This window comes from Esox lucius, chromosome 1, assembly GCF_011004845.1.
Source record: "Esox lucius isolate fEsoLuc1 chromosome 1, fEsoLuc1.pri, whole genome shotgun sequence".
Classification (NCBI taxonomy): domain Eukaryota; kingdom Metazoa; phylum Chordata; class Actinopteri; order Esociformes; family Esocidae; genus Esox; species Esox lucius.
In genome coordinates, this window is record NC_047569.1 from 38995159 (window position 1) to 39022966 (window position 27808).

Here is a 27808-nt window from a genome sequence, read left to right on the forward strand (position 1 = left end):
AGACGAGGACTCACCTGCCCCAGCTGTGCACTGACTCGAACACCTGGGTCAAGTTACAATGGGCTGGACTCTTCCAAAATAACTTCACTCGTCTCACGGCGACAGAATGACTGGACGGCATAGAAATAGTCTTCTTTAAAGCAAAGCCAGAGTATTACATACTTTCGGAAAGTAGTTTACTTTTTGAGGCTGTGATTGGTTGTCTTTTCAACGGAACTAAGGTTCAATCGGGTAAGGAATAATTTGTTTTGGACGTTTTTCTGGCTATGGACATTTTTCGCAACTCTTCCCTGTTTACTGCGGGAATTCAAGTTACAGCCAAGTATGGTGTAGTTGATGTAATGTTACGTGTTTTCTTTGATTGGTTTGGACATTTCTCTTTAGTAGATTTCAATGTCCTAATACGAATGATATTTTCGAATCAATGCCAGACATTCATTATGCAAAATTGTAGCTGTGTTCCCTGAAAGATTTTAGACATTCTTTGTGAGGAGGAGCTTCAGCTCGAGGGACTTTATGGAAATCATGTGTGGGTTCGCGTGTCCGATAGGAGACAGACATCAGCACCGAAATTAATCACCAGTAAACTAGATGGGGGTGAGATCATTCCCTCCCAGATTAGATTAGATCTAGAACTGGAAAATTATTCTGCCTGTCTGCATTTTGTAGTCTAAGAATTTGGGAAACACTTGATGCGTCATATGGGGTTCTACATGAAAACGTGCAGGATAAAAGCGTAACCTGCTGAATTACTGAAATGTCCAACCGTAAGAGCATAGGGATGTAGTCATGACATTGCACATTGACTTCACTCCAGAACTTTACAGAATCAGTAAATCAATGCATCTAAAAATGAACTAAATTGAATGTTCTTGTTTTATGGCGAAGAAACGTTGCAGCTCTCAGACAGGAAAGGTAACACTTTGACCAGTCGATCCAAATGTTCCACACAATGCATTAGTGGTATCTCGCGATTCATTATACTTAAGTGAACTTGCTATGTTCGCTATGATCGAACAACTCTATTTTACGAATTTGCAAGAGGTGTAGAACCTTGCATATCACCCTCTTGATCTTTGCGCTCTGCGAGAGGGGTGTGTGCACATCGAATTCTAAATCCGGGAGGTTTTGGCACAAAATGTGCCTTTTGTGCCCCTGCAATTTCAGCCATTTTCCTACGCTATCTAGAAATTGCTGGACATTTGTGTACAGTTGGCGGTGATTTTTTTTCCCGTAAGGGATATCAAGTCCGAAAGCGGAAATTACAACCTTTAGAAAACATTTAACACGTCCTATCATGGTGAATCGTCTAAGGTCTAACATATGTACTTTTGTCTAAAAGATTACCTTTACATTAAAGTCAATTAGACTCTAATCCAAAGCTGTGTACAGTAAGTGCATACTGCTATGTGAAACAACCGCACAGTTTTAGTGCATGCATTCTAATAAATGTATTGTTATCGGCAGTTATTATGATTATGAGAAAAAGTTAAACGGTTTAGATATTTATTTATTTTTACAATCAATGAGTACAACAAAGTAGCTGCGAGTGTATCAGAATCTTGTTTGTTAACTGACTGTTTGCGGTGGTGTGTGTTCACTAAGCCCTGGGCTGATTGCTGTCAGTCTGTCTATCAGAACCAGCTGGGTAGCATGCTGACATGATTTAAGGCGCCACAGCCTGCTGGAACGTGTGGGGTACCTCTTCTCTGCTTCAATGAAAGATCGCTCATCACACACACACACCCCCACACACACACCCCCACACACACACCCACACACTATATTTGCCAGTACATAGACATTCCATTTTCATTAATCTTACACACTTTTCAGTTAGGACAATTAGGACATTTGAGTTTGGTTAATTTTTAAATTAAAACAGAATGTACCCCATTCTTGATGTGGGTGTTAGATGGCTGTGAACCTTGCTGAATTCCACCCTGGAATGTCTCTCTGTCACATTGTGGGGCCTTGAGAGATTCCATCCTCAGTCACATGCTTGTCTGGGGTGCCTGGCAGAGGGAGGAACAGGGTGTTCTCTCTTGGCTTTTGCCTATAGAATGGAGAAGGTAATAACAGTTGTTTTGTTATGTTATTTTGTTTTATAGGGGAGTGAGGTGCTTTCAGCTAGGATACAAAAATTGGAGGTTTTAGTTTCAGCTGGGAGTCTTTCAACAGTGTCTCTTGACAGCTCCTGCTGTCTTTGAAAAGCGAGTCAGATAAAGAAGGTTTGTGACTTAAAGGGGCATTGTTGTATTTTGAGACGGGCTTGAATATGCAGGTGATGTTATATCATTCTTTGTAGGCTCTATTATTACAATATGGAATCATTTTGTAAAGCAGTTATAAAATCAAGCAGGGAAAAGTCAAAGCTCTGTGTAAATGCTCAGAGATTGGCTCCACTGCTTTTTTGGTAACGGCCCTCTGAAAGGCCTAAATCATCTCCAAATAGCCAGAATAACATACTGGCTCCAGGCTAAATGTGTAACCTAAAATGTGTGCAGACACACTCAGAATTCTCAAAACCTTCCACATTCCTTTAAACAGATCAGATATTTGCTGGTTGGCAGATGGTTATTTCTATGTATGCATGGGAATAAGTCCATGAAAACAAAACATTCAGGCATATCTAAACCATAAACACGTTTCACATTTTTCTGGGGATTCAGAATCACAGGTCTGGGTTGGACACTGCTAATAGTCGAACAAGGGCGAAGTGCATGCCATGACAGTAGAGCCAGTAATATTTCATCATGTCACAAATTAGAACAGATATGGCATTGTGAATCGGTGACTAGTCTGCTATAGCATAGTAGCTGGTGTGACACAGGCTTGTCTGCATACCGTTGTTCCCTACACTCGGACAACACTCACACACCCTTTACCATCACGCCCTGTTGGACAGTTTTATGGTTGTCAGTCTTACCCTGGTGGACCATGCCCTGGTGGACTGTTTTATGGTTGTCAGGCCGTTGATGCCATATAGTCACTATTTCCTGTTCTACCTCTGGTCCAGGGGGTTACTTGGTCTACCGCACATCCAGGGGATTGCCTGTGTCTACCTCTGGTCCAGGGGATTGCCTGTGTCTACCTCTGGTCCAGGGGATTGCCTGTGTCTACCTCTGGTCCAGGGGATTGCCTGTGTCTACCTCTGGTCCAGGGGATTGCCTGTGTCTACCTCTGGTACAGGGGATTGCCTGTGTCTACCTCTGGTACAGGGGATTGCCTGTGTCTACCTCTGGTACAGGGGATTGCCTGTGTCTACCTCTGGTCCAGGGGATTGCCTGTGTCTACCTCTGGTCCAGGGGATTGCCTGTTCTACCTCTGGTCCAGGGGATTGCCTGTGTCTACCTCTGGTCCAGGGGATTGCCTGTGTCTACCTCTGGTCCAGGGGATTGCCTGTGTCTACCTCTGGTCCAGGGGATTGCCTGTGTCTACCTCTGGTACAGGGGATTGCCTGTGTCTACCTCTGGTACAGGGGATTGCCTGTTCTACCTCTGGTCCAGGGGATTGCCTGTGTCTACCTCTGGTCCAGGGGATTGCCTGTGTCTACCTCTGGTCCAGGGGATTGCCTGTGTCTACCTCTGGTCCAGGGGATTGCCTGTTCTACCTCTGGTCCAGGGGATTGCCTGTGTCTACCTCTGGTCCAGGGGATTGCCTGTGTCTACCTCTGGTCCAGCGGATTGCCTGTGTCTACCTCTGGTCCAGGGGATTGCCTGTGTCTACCTATGGTCCAGCGGATTGCCTGTGTCTACCTCTGGTACAGGGGATTGCATGTTCTACCTCTGGTCCAGGGGATTGCCTGTTCTACCTCTGGTCCAGCGGATTGCCTGTGTCTACCTCTGGTCCAGGGGATTGCCTGTGTCTACCTCTGGTCCAGGGGATTGCCGGTTCTACCTCTGGTACAGGGGATTGCCTGTTCTACCTCTGGTACAGGGGATTGCATGTTCTACCTCTGGTCCAGGGGATTGTCTGCGGTACCTCTGGTCTAGGGGATTGCCTGTTCTACCTCTGTTCCAGGGGGTTACCAGCTACACTGTACTGTACAACAATGTTTGTTCAGAGTGTTAACCCTGTGTGTGGAAACTTCAAAATAGAATTTTAATTTAATTTCACGCTAGCACAGCCTAACCCTGCAATCGATGTTGAAACTGTTGTTTCATTTGAATTAATTAGAATGACTTGCTATTTGCATATGTAGTGTGGCAGATTAATGTTAGTAAGTATGCACAACTTTGCATAGTGCCTCTGCACATTTAAGGTGTATATTAGTAATCATCTTAATTATGTTGAAGTACTGTGATAATTGTATTCCAGGGAAGTTGGCTAAGAACATGTTGTTTACAGCCAAGACCTGGAAGGCATTAGGGTTAACTGTCATGCTAAGACCTTGTCACCTCTGGGATTGGAACCAGCGACCTTTCATTTACTGGCCCAACACTGTTGACCACTGGGCGACTCTACCACCGCAAGCATTTTTAAAGTGCTTTATTTAGAGAGCCGGGTTTAGCTGATTTGTGGGGGGGGTGCGAGTTTTTCAGAGAAAGGGTGTGGTGCCTTGGAAAAAGACTTTATCTGACTGGTGTGAAGCTGGGTCAGAGGAAAGGGAGTGTTTGTGTGTGTGTGTGTGTGTGTGTGTGTGTGTCAGAGGGAGAGGAGTCAGAACAAGGCACACCTTTTCACACATGTTAGTGAGCCACCCAAACGCTGTCTATTTAAATAGGTAAAGGTGGGGCACATGTTAGGCCTCCCAGACAATCATCGTTAGTAATGATTATGTTAAAGTAATGAAATACTAACGATGATTTGTGAAGGCTGCAGTATCCTTTGGCACACACACACTTGAATAATCTATATATGTTACACTTGTGTCCGCCTGTCTGTCCTTCCGCCTCTCTGTCTGCATTTCCGTCTGTCTGTATGTCAGCTTGTCTGCCTGCATGTCTGTCTTTCTACCGGTCTGCCTACCTGCCCGTCTGCCTGTCTTTTTGCGGGTACAGTTCAGGAGTATTTGTCAGTTCCACACATGGTCCAACTAAACAGGTTTTTCGGCATCCATGTAGGGAAAAATCGGGGTAACTGCATTTCTGCGGATCAGAACAACAGACTCTGTGTAAGTGCCTTAAATGCATTTTATTTCTTGCCTGCTCAGTAAGTGGTCCAGTGTTCTAATGGCTGGGCTACTGTACCAGCCACCTGGAGGTTTACTTGACCTCTGACCTACAGTACATGACCAGGCTTTTATCCACTGCCCTGCTGAACTCACTTTCTCCTTCTTCAGTGTCTGTTGAAAGTAGTGTTTGTCTCGACAGACAATGGGTTAATGTTTTACGCTACTCCAAATATTTACTCAGCTTCGCCTAGAACAGAATTTTATATTCTCAGAGAAATTCAGGACATCACAGTGACAAATTGTACAAATCACCCTGGGCCAGCCAAGTAAACAACGAATGTAGGGAGGAATTCCATGGGGAGGGTTTCGATTGCAATGTCTGTTGCGGTTCACCACAGTGTTAAAGTTGGTACCTGCGTAGTCCAATATGGCTTCTGCATGTACATTCTCTGAATTGGAGAGGTACTGACAGCTGCCACGATAAGCAGTTTGGATTTACTGCTTGCTTCAGGAGATTCAGTTCAGCAACCTTCTGGTTACTGGTAAGATGCCATAACCACTTGGCCACCTGCAGTCATAAAAAGTTCAACCAAAGTATCGCTTGGGCTTTTAACTCAACCTCTTCCCTTCCGGTTACTGGACAGATGCTCTGACCACTAGGCTGTCTGTCACCACTCTGACAAGAGTCAAGGCTTTGTGTATGAGTTTTGAGAAAACCCATGCATGTACTTGGGTCAGTCAGAGTGCTTGGGCCTTCGCAGAACATCTTGTTGGTTGGGATTCCACAGCCATTGCAGGGTAGCGCAGTTTAGGAACCATTCAGTATTGCTCAACAGCCAACTCCGCTGTTCCCACTAACCAACCACATACCTGGAGTACAATAGACTGGGACGGGGAGAGACTGGATGGAGAACAGAGGGCGCTGAGAGGTGGGGCGGGCAGATGACACTGAGACAGGAACAGCGGGAAATGAAAGGAACGCCGGACAAATGGAAACAATGGAAGGGAAGAAACCAGAGATTTTCACTGAAAGGAGGAATGGTGGGACCAGAGGGCGGAGATGGAAAGGGGGACAAGAGTGGGAGAGAAAGGGAGGAATGAAGAGAGAATCAAATAATGAGTAAGACAGCTGGGTGCTGTTCACATCTAAATGACTGACTAGCTGAGTAAAATCATGAATCATCGACACTCTTGTCCTGTAATGTGAGAGAAATTATTAATGAGCCACACTCTAGTCCTGTAATGTGAGATAAATCATGAATCATCTACACTCTTGTCTTGTAATGTGAGAGAAATCATTCATCGTTGATACATACTGTAATCTCTAAATCTATCTGTTCTTCCCAGTCTGGTTCCATACTCTGTGAAAAAGTGATATTAATCTCCTTACTCCTTTTCCTCTACAAAGCATAATCTCTTAATCCTCCTATTGCTTACCACGAAAAACCTCACTAATTAAGCAGTATTCAGAAGACAGCCCCCCAGGCTATCTTCTACCAAAACCCATAACAACAAAACCCATGTTGTCTGGGAACAACAGACAACATAGATCAAGACTGACAGACAATCTGGACAACTGAAAACAAACCTGGATGGACAACAGAAACACACAGATAACAGAACCGAACAGAGAACACCACAAACTGGACAGCTGACAAAACAACAGGACAGAACACAGAACAAGACAGACATCAGAATAGACAACTGACAGCAGAACTGGACAGACAATAGAGCAGACAACAGAACAGAAACACATTAACAGAAGGAGAGAGAACGATAAGAGTAAAACCTGAGTGAGAAAAGCTGTGGAGTTCAGTAAGTTACTGACTAGAAAGTTAGAGTTGGAATGTGTGTGTGTGTCTGTGAAATTTTAATGTGTGTGTTGCTTTTGACCGACATAGATGAGCTTTGCCAAGAGGAGAAAAAGTGGGAGCAATATCTTGTAGCAGACTGAAAGGTGAGGTAATCGGTGACTAAGAGGAGGAACAGAAGGAGGAGTGGGTAAAGGGGGAGAACATTGACTGGTGGAGGAGGTAAGAAAAGAGGAAGGGGAGAATGTGAAAACAGAGGAAGGAGGGGATGAGGAGGAGGTGCAGAGTAATGTGGGCAGGAGGTCACGTAACATTACACAGCCTGCCCGAAAGAAAGACACACACACACACACACAGATACACACGGTGTGTGGGATATCTTGATGACCTTACAACCTACAATGGTCATGCCTCAGTGTTGAAACCTATTATTAGTTCACTAATCTAATCGCCGGCTACAACTTCAGACTCCTGTTATGGCTCAGGATTGGATCAGTGGACTCCAGTGTTTTAGGGAGCTGCTAAATCCAGAACTATATTACACATGTTATTACAGACTGCAACCACACTGAAGATGAAATCCAGAGGTATATTACACATGTTATTACAGACTGCAACCACACTGAAGATGAAATCCAGAGGTATATTACACATGTTATTACAGACTGCAACCACATTGAAGATGAAATCCAGAGGTATATTACACATGTTATTACAGACTGCAACCACATTGAAGATGTGGTATGAAACAACACTGACCTTGATCTTTTTACCTTGCTCGGAAATGTGACGGTCTTAAAGAATTTGGTCGCCATGATGACCGCGTGCTAGACGCCTGTGGATCCCGGGGCGGGGCTCCTCTGGTTCCTTCCTGGGTTCCACATCAGTAATTAGTCAGTCCGATGGTTAGATCTGTCATTATTTAATGATGTTTCATCCAGAAGGTCTTTGTAAAGACCTATGTTGTTTTGTGGTCCTGGCCTTTGGATAACAAAATCAGTCTGGTGATATTCAGAGTCTGTGTTTGAACTCTTGGCCTCAGTGTTTGTAATACTGTGTCATGGCTGACATCAGTGTCTGATTCAGGGAATTACCGCAAATCACTCATTGTACTGACACAGGAGTCTGTTCTGGTAGAGGTACTGACACAGGAGTTGGTCTGTTCTAGTAGAGGTACTGGTCAACCTGTAACACACGTGTCTGTTGTCTGCCTGTCACACCCTTGTCTGTTGTCTGTCTTTTTTCCTGCCGCCTGCCCCGCCTCCCTGTCTGCCTCTATCTGACTGACTGTCTGCAGCACGTAGACTTAAAAAGCTCCAGCAGTGCTGTCGACCGAAACCAGTCATCAAGATGAACACCTGTAACACCTGGACTTCTATAAACACCGAATCAGAGACGGGGTGGGAGGGAGACCGGGGGAGGGAGGGAGGGAGACGGGGAAGGGAGGATGAGGGGCAGATGGAGGGTGGATGGGGGAGGAAGAAAGACAGAGGGGTGAGGGAGAGAAGCGGGAGGAAGTTACTCCTCGTCTGGTTAATGGATTGTCTGTTGTCAGGGGCGTTTTTGGAGCTGTACCTTATGCACGGGAAACTAAAAATGTTGACTTGTTTAAACATGACCGTCCAAATATCTATCACCCACAGTAAGTTGAGTGGGGACGGGGCGACCTGCAAACCTGTGTCCATAAACGTCGTTAAGCTGTGTAAAATGGACATAAAAACAGAATGCAAAACATTTAAACCCAATATTCAATAGAACAATACAAAGACAACATTTGTGGAACTTTTCACAACTAATTAGGTAAATTGGCAACAGGGCAGTAACGTGATTGGGTATAAAAAGGGCATCCCAGAGAGGATGAGGATGAGTTCACCACTCTGCACGGGAAAATAGTGCAACAATTTAAGAATAACATTACTTAATGTAAAATTGCAAAGAGTTTGAGGATTTCATAATCTACAGTACATAATATCATTATTAGATATAAGAAATCTCTACGCAAGGGACAAGACCGAAAACCCTTATTGGATGGCTGTGATCTTTGGTCTCTCTGGCGGCACTGCATTAAATACAGATTATAGATACATGATTCTGTAGTGGAAAATACTGCAGGGGCTCAGAAACACTTCCGAAAACCATTGTCTGTGAACACAGTTTGTCGCTACTATGCCTTAGTCATTTAAGATGGATTTAAGTGGAAAACTGTCCTGCGGTCTGACAAATCAGAATTATTCATCGGAATAATGGACGCCACGTTAAAGAGGAAAGGGACCATCCAGCTTATTTTCAGCACACAGTTCAAAAGTCAACATCCATGATGGTATGGGGGTGCATTAGTCCACATTGCATGGGTGACTTGCAGATCTGTGTTGGCACCATTAATGCTGAACATAAATTGGTAGCTGTGTGTTTCATTGTTGTCATGAAACGGTTACGTTTAATGATACTGTGGTAGGTGTTTATACTGCCATCCAGACAACCTCTTTTTCAGGGAAGGCCTTGCTTATTTCAGCAGGACAATGTAAAACCACATTCTGCACATATTACCACAGCATGTCTCTGTAGTGAAAGAGTCCGGGTGCTGAACTGGCCTGCCTGAAGTCCAGACCTGTCAACTCTTGAAAACGTTTGGTGCATTATGAAACAAAACATGACTAAGGAGAACCTGAACTGTTTTGCAGCTGAAATCCAATATCAAGCAAGAATGGGAAAATCTTTCACTTTCAAAATTAAAGCAACTGGTCTCCTCACTTCCCAAACACATACAGAGTATTGTTAAAATAAGAGATGATGCAACACAGTGGTAAACATGCCCCTGTCCCAACTTTTGAAACGGGTTGCTTTGGATCCAATTCAAAATTGCAATTTTTCTCTCTTCCAAAAACAATACAATTTCTCTGGTTCAACATTTGATATGTTGTCTTCGTTGTATTTTCATTTAAATACAGGGATTAAATTATTTGCCCATCATTGCATTCTGTTTTTATTTTTTGGGAACGGGGTTGGAGATATGTGGAACCTTAAGAAACACAATACAAAATAAAAAAAAATTATGTAACATGTTCTAGTAACGTGATCTTGTGGGGATGTCACAGTTGAGGTGTCCTGCCACTTTAATGTAGTCAACTGAGTGGGACTTCCACTGTGGCTATCATGAGCTATAAACCATTTTATAAAACATGTTTACCTCCTGCTAGTTTCATAAGTAGCCACCTCCTCTAAAACCCCAAAATGATCATAGCAAACTACAGTAGTTTGAATGGTGTCAGTGTGTTACAGTTGATCGGCCTGCTTATGTTTGTCACGTGTTTGTTTATCGCCGCTTGTTGTTGTCGTTTGTTATTTAAGTCTTATTTAAGCAGGGGTTCATGCTCAGGTCTAGTTTACAAATTAATGTTGATAAATATTTAATATACAATAATACTATATTAGTGTATAAAATTATATTAAAGTTGCTCATAAGCATGAAAACAAACACATTAAAGTCTTAAAAAACATACTACTTCTTAAATGTCTGTAACTTCAGACGGCCTGGTCATTTTCTATGTACATTAGCACATTTTAATGTATCCATTTATAGGCACTACAACACTTTCTATTCATGATTTCTATTCATTCTGTCCATATTCCCAATACGTTTTTATTGTTATGTATTTTTTGCTATGGTTTTTGCTTTATATATTTCTGAAATTGCATGCAATGTCACATTAGTTTCACTGTTCAGAATGATGCTATGTTGTTCGGTGCATCTGATAAGTAAAAAGACCTTGACTTCTTGCTGTTGTCATGTGTTTGTTGATCCAGGTAGTAGACTCCACCCCCCTGCCACAGCCATGAGTTCCCAGAGCAGCTACAGCACCAACATCCTGTGTGAGTACCGCTTCCCACCTCCCATACCAGATACGTGACTGTTACGGCCTCCCACCTCCTATAACAGATATGTGACTGTTACGGCCTCCCACCTCCTATAACAGATATGTGACTGTTACGGCCTCCCACCTCCTATAACAGATATGTGACTGTTACGGCCTCCCACCTCCCATACCAGATACGTGACTGTTACGGCCTCCCACCTCCTATACCAGATACGTGACTGTTACGGCCTCCCACCTCCTATAACAGATACGTGACTGTTACGGCCTCCCACCTCCTATAACAGATACGTGACTGTTACGGCCTCCCACCTCCTATAACAGATACGTGACTGTTACGGCCTCCCACCTCCTATAACAGATATGTGACTGTTACGGCCTCCCACCTCCCATAACAGATACGTGACTGTTACGGCCTCCCACCTCCTATAACAGATATGTGACTGTTACGGCCTCCCACCTCCTATAACAGATACGTGACTGTTACGGCCTCCCACCTCCTATAACAGATATGTGACTGTTACGGCCTCCCACCTCCCATAACAGATACGTGACTGTTACGGCCTCCCACCTCCTATAACAGATACGTGACTGTTACGGCCTCCCACCTCCTATAACAGATATGTGACTGTTACGGCCTCCCACCTCCTATAACAGATACGTGACTGTTACGGCCTCCCACCTCCTATAACAGATATGTGACTGTTACGGCCTCCCACCTCCTATAACAGATACGTGACTGTTACGGCCTCCCACCTCCCATAACAGATACGTGACTTACAGAATGGATTTAAATGTATGCATGTTTGACTTGAAGTTTCTTTGGATTAAACTGTCAGCCTAATGGTGGTAATTATTTTTATTATTTCATGATAGTAATGTAATTTTGTAATTATAATTACCTACTTTATATTCAGGCACCAGTCGTTTCCTCTAATGTGTGTATGTGTTTGTGCGTGTGTATGTGTTGAACATGCAGTCCATTCGATGAATGAGGAGCTGAATGCATCCCTGGCCCAGGCGGATGAGTTGTCCAGGGAGTTTAACTCTTTATTGTGTGAGGTCTCCCCTACCACCCAGCCTGTGGCCAAGGTAAACACACACCTCAGCTGTTCTTACACTTCAACAGTCCATACACCTCAGCTATTTGTAGACCTCAACTATCCATACACTTCAGCTGTTTGTAGACCTCAACAGTCCATACACCTCAACTGTTTGTAGACCTCAACTATCCATACACTTCAGCTGTTTGTAGACCTCAACAGTCCATACACGTCAGCTGTTCGTAGACCTCAATTATCCATACACTTCAGCTGTTCATAGACCTCAACAGTCCATACACCTCAACTGTTTGTAGACCTCAACTCTCCATACACATCAGCTGTTCGTAGACCTCGCTATCCATACACGTCAGCTGTTCGTAGACCTCAAATATCCATACACGTCAGCTCTTCGTAGACCTCAGCTCTTCGTAGACCTCAGGTGTGCTTTTTATAGTTAGATCTCTTCTTCATGTTCAGTAATTAGCTAAGGTACTGAAGATCAACAGCAAAAATGCCCAGTTACATCTGTAACTGTACTGTTTTAATCACACATTTTAACACAAATAAGTGTGAAAAAGTCTAAGGGGGTGACTACTTATTCCACAGTGTAAATCCACTCATCTGTGTAACTGTGGTCTCTTCCCCTACAGCCAGCCTTTGATTCTGTGGTCCCCAGAGATAAACTCCAGCCTCTCTCCAGCTCCTCGTCAACACTAGAAAAACCCCAGCCGCTCTACAGCTCCTCCTCGACCTCAACAAGACCCCAGCCTCCCTACAGCTCCTCCTCAACATTAGAAAGATCCCAGCCTCCCTACAGCTCCTCCTCAACATTAGAAAGATCCCAGCCTCCCTACAGCTCCTCCTCAACATTAGAAAGATCCCAGCCTCCCTACAGCTACTCTTCGACCTCACAAAGACCCCAGCCTCCCTACAGCTCCTCCTCAACCTTAGAAAGACCCCAGCCTCCCTACAGCTCCTCCTCAACCTCACAAAGACCCCAGCCTCCCTACAGCTCCTCCTCGACCTCTGAGAGAGACAAGAGAATCAGCAGCAGCAGTGGCACCTACTCCCCCAGCTCCAACCTGGATAACATTATCTCCAGCAGTAGGGCCAGGCCCTCCTCCCCTGTCTTCTCCCCACACCAGCTCACCCCTCCCCAGGGACGAAGGGACAAATTATCCCCCTCTCCCTCCCATCGCTCAGTAAGTTCTGACCCCACCTTCTCTTACGGTCAGATGACACCTCCCAACCAATCCCCTCGTAGTCCACGACGTATGCCTCCTTCCCCGTCACAAATGGGGTACGATCGCAGCCCACAAGGACCAATCAGTTACATGGGTCCAAACCAGAGCCCCAGTTCCCCGCTTCCAGGCTTTGACCAGTTACATCGGGAAATGCTACAACCCCAATACACCTCGGCCAATCTGCTGTCCCCGTTTGACCCGGCCGCCACGGGCCGGACTTCTCCGAGAATGGGCCGAAGTCCTTCGCCGGTGTCGTTCAGCCAAGTAACAGGCTCCGGTACCCTGCCACGAAACACTGGGTCTTTCAGTGAGTTACCTACTGTGACTATTCATTGAGCTAAAACAATACAAATTAATGTGAGCCTTTAAATCAACAAAAACCCTGAATCCCCCCTCCCCACAAAAAAACTCTTAAAACAAGCTACTGGGGAAATTGAATAGTGTTAACAAACAAATTGACAGCTTACATTTATTATATAATATTAAAACACACATCAAACATTTAAAATGTGTAGCCATCATCATAACATTTAAAATATGACATTAAAACATACAGCTACGGTATCATGATAACTTTAAAACAACCACCTACCACAGTATCATTAAACTTAACCATTTCATGACAACAATGAAAAACACAGCTACAATTTTTGGAAGTTCCAGGACTTTTGCAAATAATCCTTTTTTTTTTTTTTTAAACCTCCCATTTTGGGCTGGATGTATATGTTTTTTATTTGTGCATAACCAATAAGTAGAATCTCGATCATACCTAAATGTTTAGTTGTTTTGTATGCCACTTATCCCCACAGAAGTTACATTACTGAAGTAAAATGAAAATGACAAACCTCATGCAATTGATTATTTTACCTTTATTATTTTACCTTTGCACTACAGCCATTAAATTAAGTGAACTCTTTCAGTTTTAATATCAGATTTACCATGGGTAAATTATTGTTTACATGTTTTCTTTCACACCCTAAATAACATCAAACAAACAGTCACCACTGTAAAAGCAGAGCTGGTTGTGCAGGTTTTGGTAATTATCTGGCGTTTTGTAATTGAAAACTTAGTCAAGCATAACACACACCTTTTTTGGTCATAGTTTTATACATTTCCTGTTCCATCTTGCAAACAAAAAAGGGGGTTTCTGGCTGAAGTAACTGTTACTGTCACCTCTGTTACTGTAAATGTAGATGTTAAACCCCAAACTAATTGTTTACGTTTCTATGTGAATCACCAATGCACATGGCCTTGAATTCCCATGGGTCCTGCTTTGTTCAACTGGTGTAAGACCTGTCTTTCTGTGACCAAAAGTAGTGTATTAGCTGGCAGAATTAATGATGTTTGCCAGACATAATTGACTAACTTTGACATTTTTGCTAATGACAACATTGCCATTTGTAGTAAGTACATCAAAATTATGATTATGGCTAAATATTTAGCAACAGCAATGTCATTGTATCTCCAAGGCTTTATAGTGCAATTACAGTTTAAACATTTCATCTGTCGTTTTACCCTGCCTGAAGAATATTGATAGTGATATTTAAATAAAATATCCAGTTATATATAAGTCAACTGAACTAATTCTAATTTTAATGGCAGGGGTGATGGAGTTTTGTTTAGATAATCTTTGTATTGTGAAAGTCAGCTACTGCAACATCAGCAATAATGAATCAATGTGACAGTTGTAAAATATGCATTTCACCAAGTGTGTGCTGAGGAAAAACCTACCAAACCCTGGATAAAAATCTCTACGTATTTTCCGTCTCTTGTTCTCACTCCAGATGAGGCCATGCAGAGGCCAAAAGCACCGACCAAATGGAATGAGACGGATCTGGACATGTCATCACATGAGAAGAAACCACACCACACCTATGATAGTAAGGCCTGAACACACACAAACAGGCAGTACACGAAACTGGTGCTGTGTTTACCAGTTTTCCCTTTAAGAAATAACTGCACTGAGCAAATCTCCCCCTGAGAGCGGAGTTCCCAAAGATGCTAACCAGATTGTCTCAATTGAGCATAGCTGGGATGAGTAAAAGCCAATGAATGTCTTGGTTTAGACCAGTGTTCGAATCCTGCTTGTGGTTAGTCCAGTGGTTCTGGTAGGGCGAGGCAATTGGTCAGCACTGTCTAAGTTTTGGGGGGGGGGGTTAGTAGTAAAATATGGTTGCCTTGCCTCATCTTGCTCTAGCGCCTCCTGATGGTGACTTTCGCTGGCGCCTTTGATCTAAATCAGTGGTTCCCAACCAGGGGTACTAGGACCCCTGGGGGTACTTGGCCTTTCGACAGGGGGTACTTAAAAACACTCATGGCACCATAGACTCACTAGTGAAATGAACATGAGGGGGTACTTCAGGGGTACTCCAAGCAGTGCAAATTATTTTTGGGGGTACAGTAACTGAAAAAGGTTGGGAGCCACTGATCTAAATCACAGTAGACAATTGAAAAGTGTGTTCCCTCCGGTTCTTAAGGAATTACGGCCTAGATTGCAGTAAATTAGAAAGTGTTCTCAGTCTGTATTCCTCATAGAATAACTCATGCTAGTGTTTGGGGATCCCACGCAATAAATGGAACAGGTTGAATGAGTCAGTGTCAACTGAAAGACTATAATCTCCTCCTCTCATTGCACAATCTGTGCTGTTGGCTTATGCTATAATTGGTCCATGTTATTGCTCTCAGTATGTCAGTGTCAGAGTATCCTGTCATTTCAGTCTTTTGTGTAGCAATTAATACATTCTGTGATGTTGTTGAAGCTTGTTTATGACTTAAAGGGGAATTTGTGTTTTGATAGAAGCTGCCGTATAATGTTCAACAAAAACCGTTGGAGGTTAGCTGATACAGTGGGGAGAACAAGTATTTGATACACTGCCGATTTTGCAGGTTTTCCTACTTACAAAGCATGTAGAAGTCTGTCATTTTTATCATAGGAACACTTCAACTGTGAGAGACGGAATCTAAAACAAAAATCTAGAAAATGACATTGTATGATTTTTTTAGTAATTAATTTGCATTTTATTGCATGACATAAGTATTTGATACATCAGAGATGCATCTTCAATGCTCTTACTGAGGGAAGGAGGTTGCTGGCCAAGATCTCGCGATACATGGCCCCATCCATCCTCCCCTCAATACGGTGCAGTCGTCCTGTCCCCTTTGCAGAAAAGCATCCCCAAAGAATGATGTTTCCACCTCCATGCTTCCCGGTTGGGATGGTGTTCTTGGGGTTGTACTCATCCTCCTTCTTCCTCCAAACACGGCGAGTGGAGTTTAGACCAAAAAGCTCTATTTTTGTCTCATCAGACCACATGACCTTCTCCCATTCCTCCTCTGGACCCATTCCTCCTCTGGTCATTGGCAAACATCAGACGGGCCTGGACATGCGGTGGCTTGAGCAGGGGGACCTTGCGTGCGCTGCAGGATTTTAATCCATGACGGCGTAGTGTGTTACTGATGGTTTTCTTTGAGACTGTGGTCCCAGCTCTCTTCAGGTCATTGACCAGGTCCTGCCGTGTAGTTCTGGGCTGATCCCTCATCTTCCTCATGATGTGAGATCTTGCATGGAGCCCCAGACCAAGGGAGATTGACCGTCATCTTGAACTTCTTCCATTTTCTAATAATTGCATCAACAGTTGTTGCCTTCTCACCAAGCTGCTTGCCTATTGTCCTGTAGCCCATCCCAGCCTTGTGCAGGTCTACAATTTTATCCCTGATGTCCTTACACAGCTCTCTGGTCTTGGCCATTGTATAGAGGTGTTTGATTGAGTGTGTGGACAGGTGTCTTTTATACAGGTAACGAGTTCAAACAGGTGTAGTTAAAACAGGTAATGATTGGAGAACAGGAGGACTTCTTAAAGAAAAACTAACAGGTCTGTGAGAGACGGAATTCTTACTGGTTGGTAGGTGATCAAATACTTATGTCATGCAATAAAATGCAAATTAATTATTTAAAAATCATACAGTGTGACTGCATTTTTGTTTTAGATTCTGTCTCTCACAGTTGAAGTGTACCTGTGATAAAAATTACAGACCTCTACATGCTTTGTAAGTAGGAAATCCTGCAAAATTGGCAGTGTATCAAATACTTGTTCTCCCCACTGTACAACCTGACTCTCTGTAAGCTGGAAGGTATTGAATTAATTGAATTGTAAAGTTGGGTTCGTGTCGTACAAACCTGAAACAACAGAGTTGTGGTTCTAAGGGTGTGACCGACCCAAGGACTCGAGCAGTTCCAAAGAGGTATATACAGTCAGGTTTCCTCCAAGTTAGTGGTCATCAATGCTAACGCATACACTGTGTAACAAAACGCCAGGCAGTCTTCCCTTCACTCACTTCCTGGCTGCCCTTCTTGTATGCTGCCAACCAGCAGGAATTGGCTGCAGGGGTGCCCAATCAGGTGGCTGCTGCTGCTTCCCCAACCAAAAGCTGGGTGAAAATGTTATCCGAGCCAACCAAAAGCTAGTTGAAAATGTTATCCGTGCCAACCAAAAGCTAGGTGAAAATGTTATCATATTGGCAACATTGGTTTAGTTGGTAGGGTCCTCTGATAAGCCTACATTATGTTTAAATAATGCAGAGGAGGAAATAAAATAAAATGTTTGATTGATTGACATACCAACAACAACATTATGTAAATGACAGTAGGTATTATATTTAGGTGTCTGAATGTTTTTGGGAAGTACTGTACAGTATATACATACTGTATATATTCATCAGTGAAATTAGGCTTCTGTTAATCGCCACAAGCTCCCCATTTATATAGATTGGTTAGTTAGTTGGTTGGTGGTGATTTATATTCAGTCATGTAAGTATAAATGAAATATCTGTGCACATCTGATTCTCTATAGTGGGAACATTGTTTTTGGGGCTCTCAGACAGCAACATTTGCGATAAAGAAGCTGAGCTTTATTTGGTTTTTATTTACCAACTTTTTGTCTGTTTCTTAATTGTCTTCTGTTTGGATCAGGGGCCCGGCACCACAGGATAAGTGACATCTGTTTTATTTCGGTTGCTGAACGGGGATGATTCTTTCCAGTGTGCTTCACTCACCTGTCCGGTATAATTAAGAACCAGTTTTGCCTGATGAGATTTTATTAGTTCTGAAAGTGAATAATTAAAATACCGACAGTTTGAATTCTACAGAACTTTGGAAATGAAACCATAACATGACATGGCCAAATGTTTTGATCATGCTGATAAGCATGGCTCAGCACCCTTATCTCGGCTTTGGTATGAAGATCTGCTTTTGGGGTTTCTTGGCAAAATAAAACCACCTCTCTGTCCTCTGGCTATACCTGATAGAAAATGACAAAATGACTCAATTTGTCACTTGGATTTGTTTTGTTTTGGTTAGTTGCACATTGAAAAGGGGGGGGGGGGGGGTTGTAATATAGATCACAGTAGCAGTTCAATAAAATGTCATCAAACAGGATGAACCCTTTGTGTTGCAGAGTCTGAGTGGCAGAGACCTTTGGTGCCGAACACCAACTGGAGAGAATCCAACCTGGACGGACCTCCTCCCTCTAAGGTGTGTGTGTGTGTGTGTGTGTGTGTGCGTGTGCGTGTGCGTGTGCGTGTGCGTGTGCGTGTGCGTGTGCGTGTGCGTGTGCGTGTGCGTGCGTGCGTGCGTGCGTGCGTGTGTGTAGGCCATTTTTCTTGTGTTCCACTGTATAATAATAAGAGCAACGGCCTCTCCGTTCCCAGGACACCCTCCCACGCCCTCAGCAGTCACCCTACGCGTCTTTGTCTCGAAACGCCGGTACCTCCCTCCCTCCGGACTCCTCCTCCCTCTACCACGCCCCTCCTCAGCCAATCATATCCCGTATCTCCATCCCCCCCTCCTCCCAGCTTCCTCGTCAGCACCGGCCCATCCCCCTCTCAGTCATCATGCGTCTCCAGAACCCCTACTGGGCCTCTTACGCCCGCCACCCGCGGGCCCTACAGCCCAAAGGAAACGTGGAGGTGTACCAGCAGGCTGGACCCGTGCCCCAACAAAGTGAGTACCAGAGGTATAGAGAATACCTGATCCAGGCCCAGAACCGGCCCCAACCCCAGAGCCAGCCCCAACCCCAGAGCCAGCCCCAGAACCAACCCCAGCCCCAGGAGCTCAGGCAGCCTGCCTACTATGGGAAAGGTATAGTAGAAAATATAGAGTTTATTATCATATATAATTATTACGCATTATCATGATGTATTATACATTTACAGACAGCATGATACATTATATACTATTATCATATCAATGGACATTGTAATCCTATAAGAATCCCATATTTATCATCAGATATTACCATTATATATTGTAATCATATACTGTAGAATCCAACATTATAGACATAAGATATGCTTGCAGTTTTACTATTTTGTGTCAATGTGGGTGTCCTCTTCCACAGCGCTAAACCCAGCTGATGTTGATGCTGAGTCGTTGAGACTGCCTGGAGCCGTTGTTGGGGACCCCCCGGAAGAGGTACCCAGGCCCCTAAGCCCCTCCAGGCTACAGCCGGTGGTGGCTCCTGAGAGCCTGGAGGTCCCGGACATGGAAGAGCTGCTCCGGATCCGTGCGGAGATCCCGCGGGCCCTGAAGAGACGTGGCTCGGTGACCCCCAAACCCGAACCCGAACCCGAACCCGATCCTCAACCAGAGTCACAAGGTCAGTACGTGCCACTGTCCCATTAGTCTTTAGGTGAATGACTGGCATAGTGAACAGGAGTGTCGGGTAAAGAACTGAAAGGTTGCTAGGTGAAATCCCCAAGCTGACCCCAAGGTGACCCCAACCCTTTAACAAGGCAGTTAACACCAGCTCTGTCTGAAGGGGCTTGGTTAAAAGCTTTAATACGATATCCGTTTGACTGTATGTAATTTATAAAACAAAACACTGAAATAATTGATAATCCTTTAATGTAATAATTGCGGACATGTGATCTGTATGAGGGGCCCAGTGATGTGGCTGTAAATGAGTGTGAGTGAACAGTAGAAAAGTTTTTTTGACTGTGATTCTGTTAATTGTCTAAATCCACTTTATTACTTGACTTCCCCACAACTAGTCACAGTGTCAAAGTCAATCCTGTAAAATCGATAGTTATCGCTGAAATGTTTCAACGTCCCAAATACAACACTGTTGTGACATTGCGACCCTGACCCCTAGTCCCTGGCCAGGCCCAGAAGAAGCCCACCAGTCCACTGCAGCTTGACCAGAACCAGTACAAACAGATCATCAACAAGCTGTTCAAGAGGAAAGGCTTAAAGGTGGACCAGAGTGTCACTGGGGAGATGGGGACTGACAGCTCCTCTGAGGGAGAGGGGGACAGCTCTACCTCCCCCACCTCTGTCCCTAATGCTGTCCAGGACCCTGGACGTGCCATCACAAACACACCCTCCTCCCCAGAATACAGGGTAGGACACACACACTCGCGTGCTTCTCTAACCTTCATCTTCTCAGTGTAAAAAATTGTATTCTAACCCATACGGAAATGTAATACAGTGAGGGAGAAATGGATTTGATCCCCTGCTGATTTTGTACATTTGCCCACTTTAATTTTAATTATAGGTTTATTTGAACAGTGTGAGCCAGAATAACAACAAAAAAATCCAGAAAAATGCATGTCAAAAATGTTATAAATTGATTTGCAGTTTATTGGGGGAGATAAGTATTCGACCCCTTTGCAAAACATGACTTAGTACTTGGTGGCAAAACCCTTGTTGGGAATCAGAGGTCAGACATTTCTTGTAGTTGGCCACCAGGTTTCCAACCACATCTCAGGAGGGATTTTGTCCCACTCCTCTTTGCAGATCTTCTCCAAGTCATTAAGGTTTTGGAGGCTGACGTTTGGCAACTTGAAACTTCAGCTCCTTTCACAGATTTTCTATGGGATTAAGGTCTGGAGACTTGCTAGGCCACTCCTGGACCTTAATATACTTCTTCTTGAGCCACTCCTTTGTTGCCTTGGCTGTGTGTTTTGGGTCATTGTCATGCTGGAATACTCATTTTCAATGCCCTGGCTGAGGGAAGGTTCTCAACCAAGATTTGATGGTACATGGCCCCGTCCATCGTCCCTTTGATGTGGTGAAGTTGTCCTGCCCCTTTAGCAGAAAAACAGCCCCTCAGCATAATGTTTCCACCTCCATGTTTGACAGTGGGGATGGTGTTCTTGGGGTCATAGGCAGCATTCCTCCTCCTCCAAACACGGCAAGTTGAGTTGATGCCTAAGAGCTTGATTTTGGTCTCATCTGACCACAACACTTTCACCCAGTTCTTCTCTGAATCATTCAGATGTTCATTGGCAAACTTCAGACGGGCCTGTACATGTGCTTTCTTGAGCAGGGGGACCTTGCGAGCACTGCAGGATTTCAGTCCTTCATGGCGTAGTGTGTTACCAATTGTTTTCTTGGTGACTGAGGTCCCAGCTGCATTGAGATCATTGACAAGATCCTCCCGTGTAGTTCTGGGCTGATTCCTCACCGTTCTCATGATCATTGCAACTCCATGAGGTGAGATCTTGCATGGAGCCCCTGACTGAGGGAGATTGACAGTTCTTTTGTGTTTCTTCCATTTGCGAATAATCGCACCAACTGTTGTCACCTTCTCACCAAGCTGCTTGGTGATGGTCTTGTAGCCCATTCCAGCCTTGTCTGGGTCTACAATCTTGTCCCTGACATCCTTGGACAGCTCTTTGGTCTTGGCCATGGTGGAGAGTTTGGAATCTGATTGACTGGTTGCTTCTGTGGACAGATGTCTTTTATACAGGTAACAAGCTGAGATTAGGAGCACTCCCTTTAAGAGTGTGCTCCTAATCTCAGCTCATTACCTGTATAAATGACACCTGGGAGCCAGAAATATTTCTGATTGAGAGGGGATCAAATACTTATTATACTTTTTAAAATGCAAATCATTTTTAAAAGTATTTTTTTGTTGTTATTCTGTCTCTCACTGTTCAAATAAACATACCATTAACATTATAGACTGATCATTTCTTTGTTAGTGTGCAAACATACAAAATCAGCAGGGGATCAAATACTTTTTTCCCTCACTGTAAATAGTAATGTATGTATGTAACCTATGTCTCATATGAGCATATATGGTGTAAACATACATTTGGTTTGATCAACACATATGTACATATATCTACATACAGTATATGTCAATGTGTTAACTCAGTGGTACCAGGGAAAGTCAATGTGTAAACTCAGTGGTAACAGGGAAAGTCATTGTACTAACTCAGTGGTACCAGGGAAAGTTAATGTACTAACTCAGTGGTACCAGGGAAAGTCATTGTACTAACTCAGTGGTACCAGGGAAATGAAATGTACTAAGTCAATGGTACCAGGTAAAAACAACATATTATGTCAGTGGTACCACCAGTTAAAGAACAAGGTGCTGGGTTGACTTCTCCCATGTTCTCTCAGGGATACAGTTCCATTCTGCGTCAGGCGAAACGGGAGAGCAAGGGTTCTGGCCGAAGGGCTCGACTCAGCCCCCTGGTTCTCCTGCTGGACGGGTCACTGGTGGGAGAACTGGACATTGTGCAGGAGGCTGTGCAGGAGGTAGGTCGGGTGGGCATGTGTGCTGAACTGGTCCCAATATAATTTGATGGACCTCTGATAAACTTTGCCGTTTGCAGCCATCTCTCCTGAGCTGTGGAGGCGATTAAAAAACGTTGAGTGGATTGTGGACGTGGCGTCCTAACCCAGTGTGTTGTGTCCTGTAGATGAGTGACCCAAGCCAGCCAAACGACGAAGGCATCACAGCCCTGCATAACGCCATCTGTGGTGGTCACTACAGCGTGGTAGAATTCCTGGTTCGCATTGGAGCGAATGTCAGCGCCCCGGACAGTCACGGATGGTAACCTCGTCTACAGGGTCTTCAGTGTTACTTCTATTGGCAGAGTCCTTATTCTACTGCCCAACACTTCCCCCATGAAGCAAATTTGAAGATGCACTGCTGTTTTCAAATCTGCTGTGTGGAAGCATTTTTGATTGCGTGTTTAAGACAGTTCAAAAGTTTTGCCTCATTAATCTGTAGGAAACACATCACTGACTCCCATGTACACCAACATACATAGTCTTGATCTACCAACACATTTTTCTGCATGAACATTATTGGATGATTCTAGTCTCAAATTGGTAGAAGAACCCGATCTGCAGCAGACAATAGGCAAGAATTAATGCAAAAACATTCACTGATTCTGTGAGGTGAAATAGGTTTTAACAACTCTAAAATACAAACGAATGAATGTGTTTGTCCAATGAAATCAGTTACAACAGCATTAACTGGTAAAAACCCATTACTGTGAATAAAACAACTTTCACAGTGTAGGCTAGTGTAGCGTGCTGGTGTCATTATAATTCTTGTAGGGGGGCTGATTCAGTATTTCATATATATTCCTTAATTCCTTACTGACTCTTGTCAGAATAGTTTATGGGAGCTATACATTATTAAAGTAAGGCTGATGGAACATATCATAATGTTTAAATGGCAATGTCAATATAGCCTACTATTATTTCTTAAAATTTTAAGCACAGCGTTTGCATAGCAAGGATACTTGGGAAATTTCAAAAATGTAATCAGCCAGTACGAAATGCGTACTGCACACACGTTATCATTCGAGTAGTTTAATTGACATGGATGGAAATATCAGTTGGAGAACAAAGGGAACAGAAGATTCAAAAACATTTAGATACTGTAGTTGACAAGTTTACTACAGTACTTCTCTGTGCATATTTATTGGGAATTTGGGATAATGCACTTTCTGATGTATTTTGATGTTGGTAGTATTTTTCTGTCTGCCAGTGGAAACGTTGCGTTCTGTCTTGTTTGAGTCTACAGTACGTGATATTTAAAGTGCCTCCTAATGTCTGACCTTTTTTTACAAGTAATTTGTACTGAGGCAATAGCCTTAATGAACCCATTCAATCCCGATTAGAGAAAAATCAGAGGTGATCCTGGAATGACCTGGGCGTGACATTTCTTTTCCACCAATAACAGCATTGTTATTAATAACGCCGAAAAACAAGAAAGGCAAACAACTCTGCATCTAATTGGACCAAAACATAAAAACAGTTATATCCTCCTATCCAATTATGGTAGTTCTATAAGAGACTCGTTATGAAGATAATTGTCCCCTCTCGTTTTTGTCAACCAAAATATTCTTCGTTTAGTTATAGTTTTTTCTGATAGTGGTTTCCGCTAGTTTTTTATCGCCTTGACGACCCACCGACTGTCGGCTACTCGAGTGTAAACACTTCTGACATGATGACGTCATTCGTACCGAAACCACTCCGTTACCATGACCAACAAGCCCCGGTACGTACCGAAGCGTGGGCCCACTGTGCTGTTGCATCCCTAGTTGACGATGTTTGTGTGTTGATGATGTTTTTGTGGTTTGTGTGTTGACGATGTTGCCTGTGTGTTGAAGTTGTTCTTTGTGTGTTCACGTTCTGTGTGAGTCGCCGTTGTTTGTGTGTTTACGTTTGCTGTTGTGACTGTGCATCAGGACACCGCTCCACTGCGCTGCGTCCTGCAACGACCGCCCCCTCTGTGAGTTCCTCGTGAGGAACGGGGCCGCCGTCATGGCTGTCACGGAAAGCGACGGAGCCCTCGCGTCTCAGAAGTGTGACCCATTCGCTGTCGGGTTTGAGGAGTGTGAGAGCTTCCTAAAGGGTGAGGGACGTTGTCAGTGAGCCGTTGGCTGGACTCAAACCCAAGTGGCGCCACCTCCTAGAGCACCCTTTTTCATATCAGTCTGTGTCGACACGAGGCCGAAAGTGGAATAAATGTTTTGGGGTTCTGTGTGCGTTCTGTCAGGTGTGGAGGAGGCGATGGGTGTTGAGAACAGCGGGGTGCTGTATGCCCTCTGGAGCTACCCCCCTCAGGCATCAGATGAGCTGGGCTTCAAGGAGGGAGACATGGTGACCATCCTCCAGAAGCCTGACGGGGTAGACTGGTGGTGGGCCTCGCTCTGCGGACGGGAGGGATTCGTTCCAAACAACTACTTTGGGGTGAGAAACCGTACAAGTAAAGCAATTGGTGACGGATGAGTTTTGTTATTTGTCTGACAGCAACAATGTAGAGTGTAGCGAATTTCTTAGCACAGGACTGCACAGTGCTGCCTCCGAGTTGTACGTTTTCTAAGTACCTCGGTGTTGTGTTACAGCTGTTTCCTAAAGTTCGTCCCAAGTCACTCTGCTAGACGCCTTGGCTCGATCAGCCAATTCAACCCTCGTCCTTCTGCATGGAACTCTCCAGGCTTCTGTTCTGCAACTCCTCTCGGCTGCCTGTGGGAGAGCTGGGAGGATAACTTACATTCATCAGTATTTACCTTTTGTTCCTTTGTCCTTGGTTACTTCACCGCCTGAAGTGAACCAGGTCAACAAAACACAAGTCACTGTACAGATGCAGGAACGTGAGTGGATCAGGGTGCACTACAGGAAATGCTGGACTTGTTTTTCATTTCCACTTTTAAACGTCCAACATCATCATTGCTTTCTTGCTAGTGAACTTGTCTTAGGGTTGGAAATGAAACTCAAACATAGGCACTGAAATGAAACTCCAACATAGGCACTGAGTCTGTGTCACAATGTGGTGAAGATACTAGAGTGGATCGGTGTGTCATCAATGTGTTTTTACTGGATTATACTTCATTATAATCATTTATTTGTTGTTTCCAAATAATTGCACCTGCGATGAATTGTCTGGGTGTGTCATTATCATGTCTCTGTTTTACTGCTATACTGTATACAACTCCGTCTGTCTCCCTTCATCTGTATTTCTCTGTCTCCTCGGTCTCTCTGCCTGTGTCGATGTCTCAGTAACAGTACCTTTTAAAAGCGTCCTACAGTAAAGTACATCACTGGTGGGCTATTAATATTCTCATATTATTGCAATGTAGCGGTGTTATATTTTGGTATTACCCTGTGCCAGAGGTGGGTATTGGAAAGGTTTGTCCGGGAGATGGTCCAGAACATGTCAGTGAGTGTGTGTCAGTCAGTATGTGCTTTTGTGCTCTTGTGTGGGCTGGATGTTTCTTACGCGTGTTGGTAGGCTGGTGCAAACTGTATTAACGGGAAAGACCATTTTTTCAGTGTGTTTTGATGGGCAATTGTTTAACACAGAAAAATAACTAAATGAAATAAAGCAAAGTTTAAAATAAAATGCACACCGTATTTCTGTATTTGAGCAGCGTGTTTTGGTTCTGACTCAAATTGTTCTGATGTCATTTATGTTTGCAGTACCATTTAATAACCAATTGGGGGCAGTGTCTTCATGTCAGTTTCTTTTGACATGATATGCAATATACACACACATTTACATTTTAATATCTTTGTAGGCACCCCAACCATTTTTTGCCAACCCCTAAATCACTGAACCGCAATCCCAAACCTTTAACTCTTGCACCTGATTCTAACTCTATACCCAATTGTACATTTTATCCTAAACCTAAAACCTAAGCCAAACATACCTTGTGTGTGTGAAAGCTATATATATATGTTTACTCGTTGTTGAGTTCACCCAATTGAGGCAAGCAAACAATTGAAATATGAACAGGAGAAAGAAATGTACAGTACATTCAAGAACAAAAATGAAAATAGGCTTAATCTGAACAAAAAGCCACCATCTCGCCAATCATCCTACTCACCACCCCTGTACTGTCCACACAAAACACCAGACCTACTCACCACCCCAGTACCACTCTGACAAAACACCAGACCTACTCACCAGCCCTGTACCACTCTGACAAAACACCAGACCTACTCACCACCCCAGTACCACTCTGACAAAACACCAGACCTACTCACCAGCCCTGTACCACTCTGACAAAACACCAGACCTACTTACCAGCCCTGTACCACTCTGACAAAACACCAGACCTTCTCACCAGCCCTGTACCACTCTGACAAAACACCAGACCTACTCACCAGTCCTGTACCACTCTGACAAAACACCAGACCTACTCACCAGCCCTGTACCACTCTGACAAAACACCAGACCTACTCACCAGTCCTGTACCACTCTGACAAAACACCAGACCTACTCACCAGCCCTGTACCACTCTGACAAAACACCAGACCTACTCACCAGTCCTGTACCGCTCTGACAAAACACCAGACCTACTCACCAGCCCTGTACCACTCTGACAAAACACCAGACCTACTCACCAGCCCTGTACCACTCTGACAAAACACCAGACCTACTCACCAGCCCTGTACCACTCTGACAAAACACCAGACCTACTCACCAGCCCTGTACCGCTCTGACAAAACACCAGACCTACTCACCAGCCCTGTACTGCCCACACAACACCAGACCTCATGCAAGAAAAATAGCATAAAAAGACATTATCTTGGACAGGACATTACATAACATCAGTAAATGTTCGGCTTCCTGTCTTTTGTGGAGGTTGGAGTTGGTGGCTGAGTATTTTTGCATAGCGGCTTCTGAATTCTAGAGGTTTCACCCCTTTCATGAAGCTATCCACAGTGTTCCATTTCTGTAGGAATGCAAACAGGTAGGGCCCTTTTAGACATGGGTTTCCTGCCCCCCCCCCACCCCCATAGGCATATCACCTGGCATCTTCACACCAAAAGACATGTTATTAATTCTGAATAAATATGGGCTGCAAGAGGGAAAAATCTGGTTTTATTAATTTGGTAAAGGACACAGAGGCAAGACCAGCTCTACTGCAAGCCATGTTAGTGTGTGTTGATGGTTACCTCTCGTGTAAG

General features: G+C 44.0%; 1 protein-coding gene across 4 annotated transcripts; it reads left to right on the forward strand.

The window, feature by feature from the left end:
• The first annotated feature begins 30 nt into the window (after positions 1-30).
• Positions 31-26237, forward strand: ppp1r13l (protein phosphatase 1, regulatory subunit 13 like). 4 transcript variants are annotated; one of them, XM_029122047.2, is made up of 14 exons: positions 31-231; positions 10732-10797; positions 11779-11891; positions 12493-13393; positions 14871-14966; positions 18540-18616; positions 18793-19222; positions 19482-19739; positions 20235-20482; positions 22493-22630; positions 22795-22928; positions 24580-24746; positions 24891-25084; positions 25240-26237. In XM_029122047.2, exons 2-14 carry the CDS (start codon positions 10761-10763, stop codon positions 25273-25275), a joined length of 2829 nt encoding a protein of 942 aa, XP_028977880.2. In that variant the 5' UTR covers positions 31-231; positions 10732-10760; the 3' UTR covers positions 25276-26237. The 4 variants fall into 4 exon arrangements, with proteins under 4 accessions (XP_028977880.2, XP_028977980.2, XP_028977945.2 ...); XM_029122147.2 differs by lacking the exon at positions 31-231 and adding an exon at positions 301-322; XM_029122112.2 differs by lacking the exon at positions 31-231 and adding an exon at positions 1934-2072.
• Positions 26238-27808: the final 1571 nt, after the last annotated feature.

Excerpts from the sequence above, each read along its gene's own strand:
- ppp1r13l (XM_029122047.2), top strand. The coding sequence starts at position 10,761 with ATGAGTTCCCAGAGCAGCTACAGCACCAACATCCTGT. Across the intron at positions 10,798-11,778 it reads CTACAGCACCAACATCCTGT|TCCATTCGATGAATGAGGAG; the intron begins GTGAGTACCGCT and ends TTGAACATGCAG. Across the intron at positions 25,085-25,239 it reads TTCCAAACAACTACTTTGGG|CTGTTTCCTAAAGTTCGTCC; the intron begins GTGAGAAACCGT and ends GTTGTGTTACAG.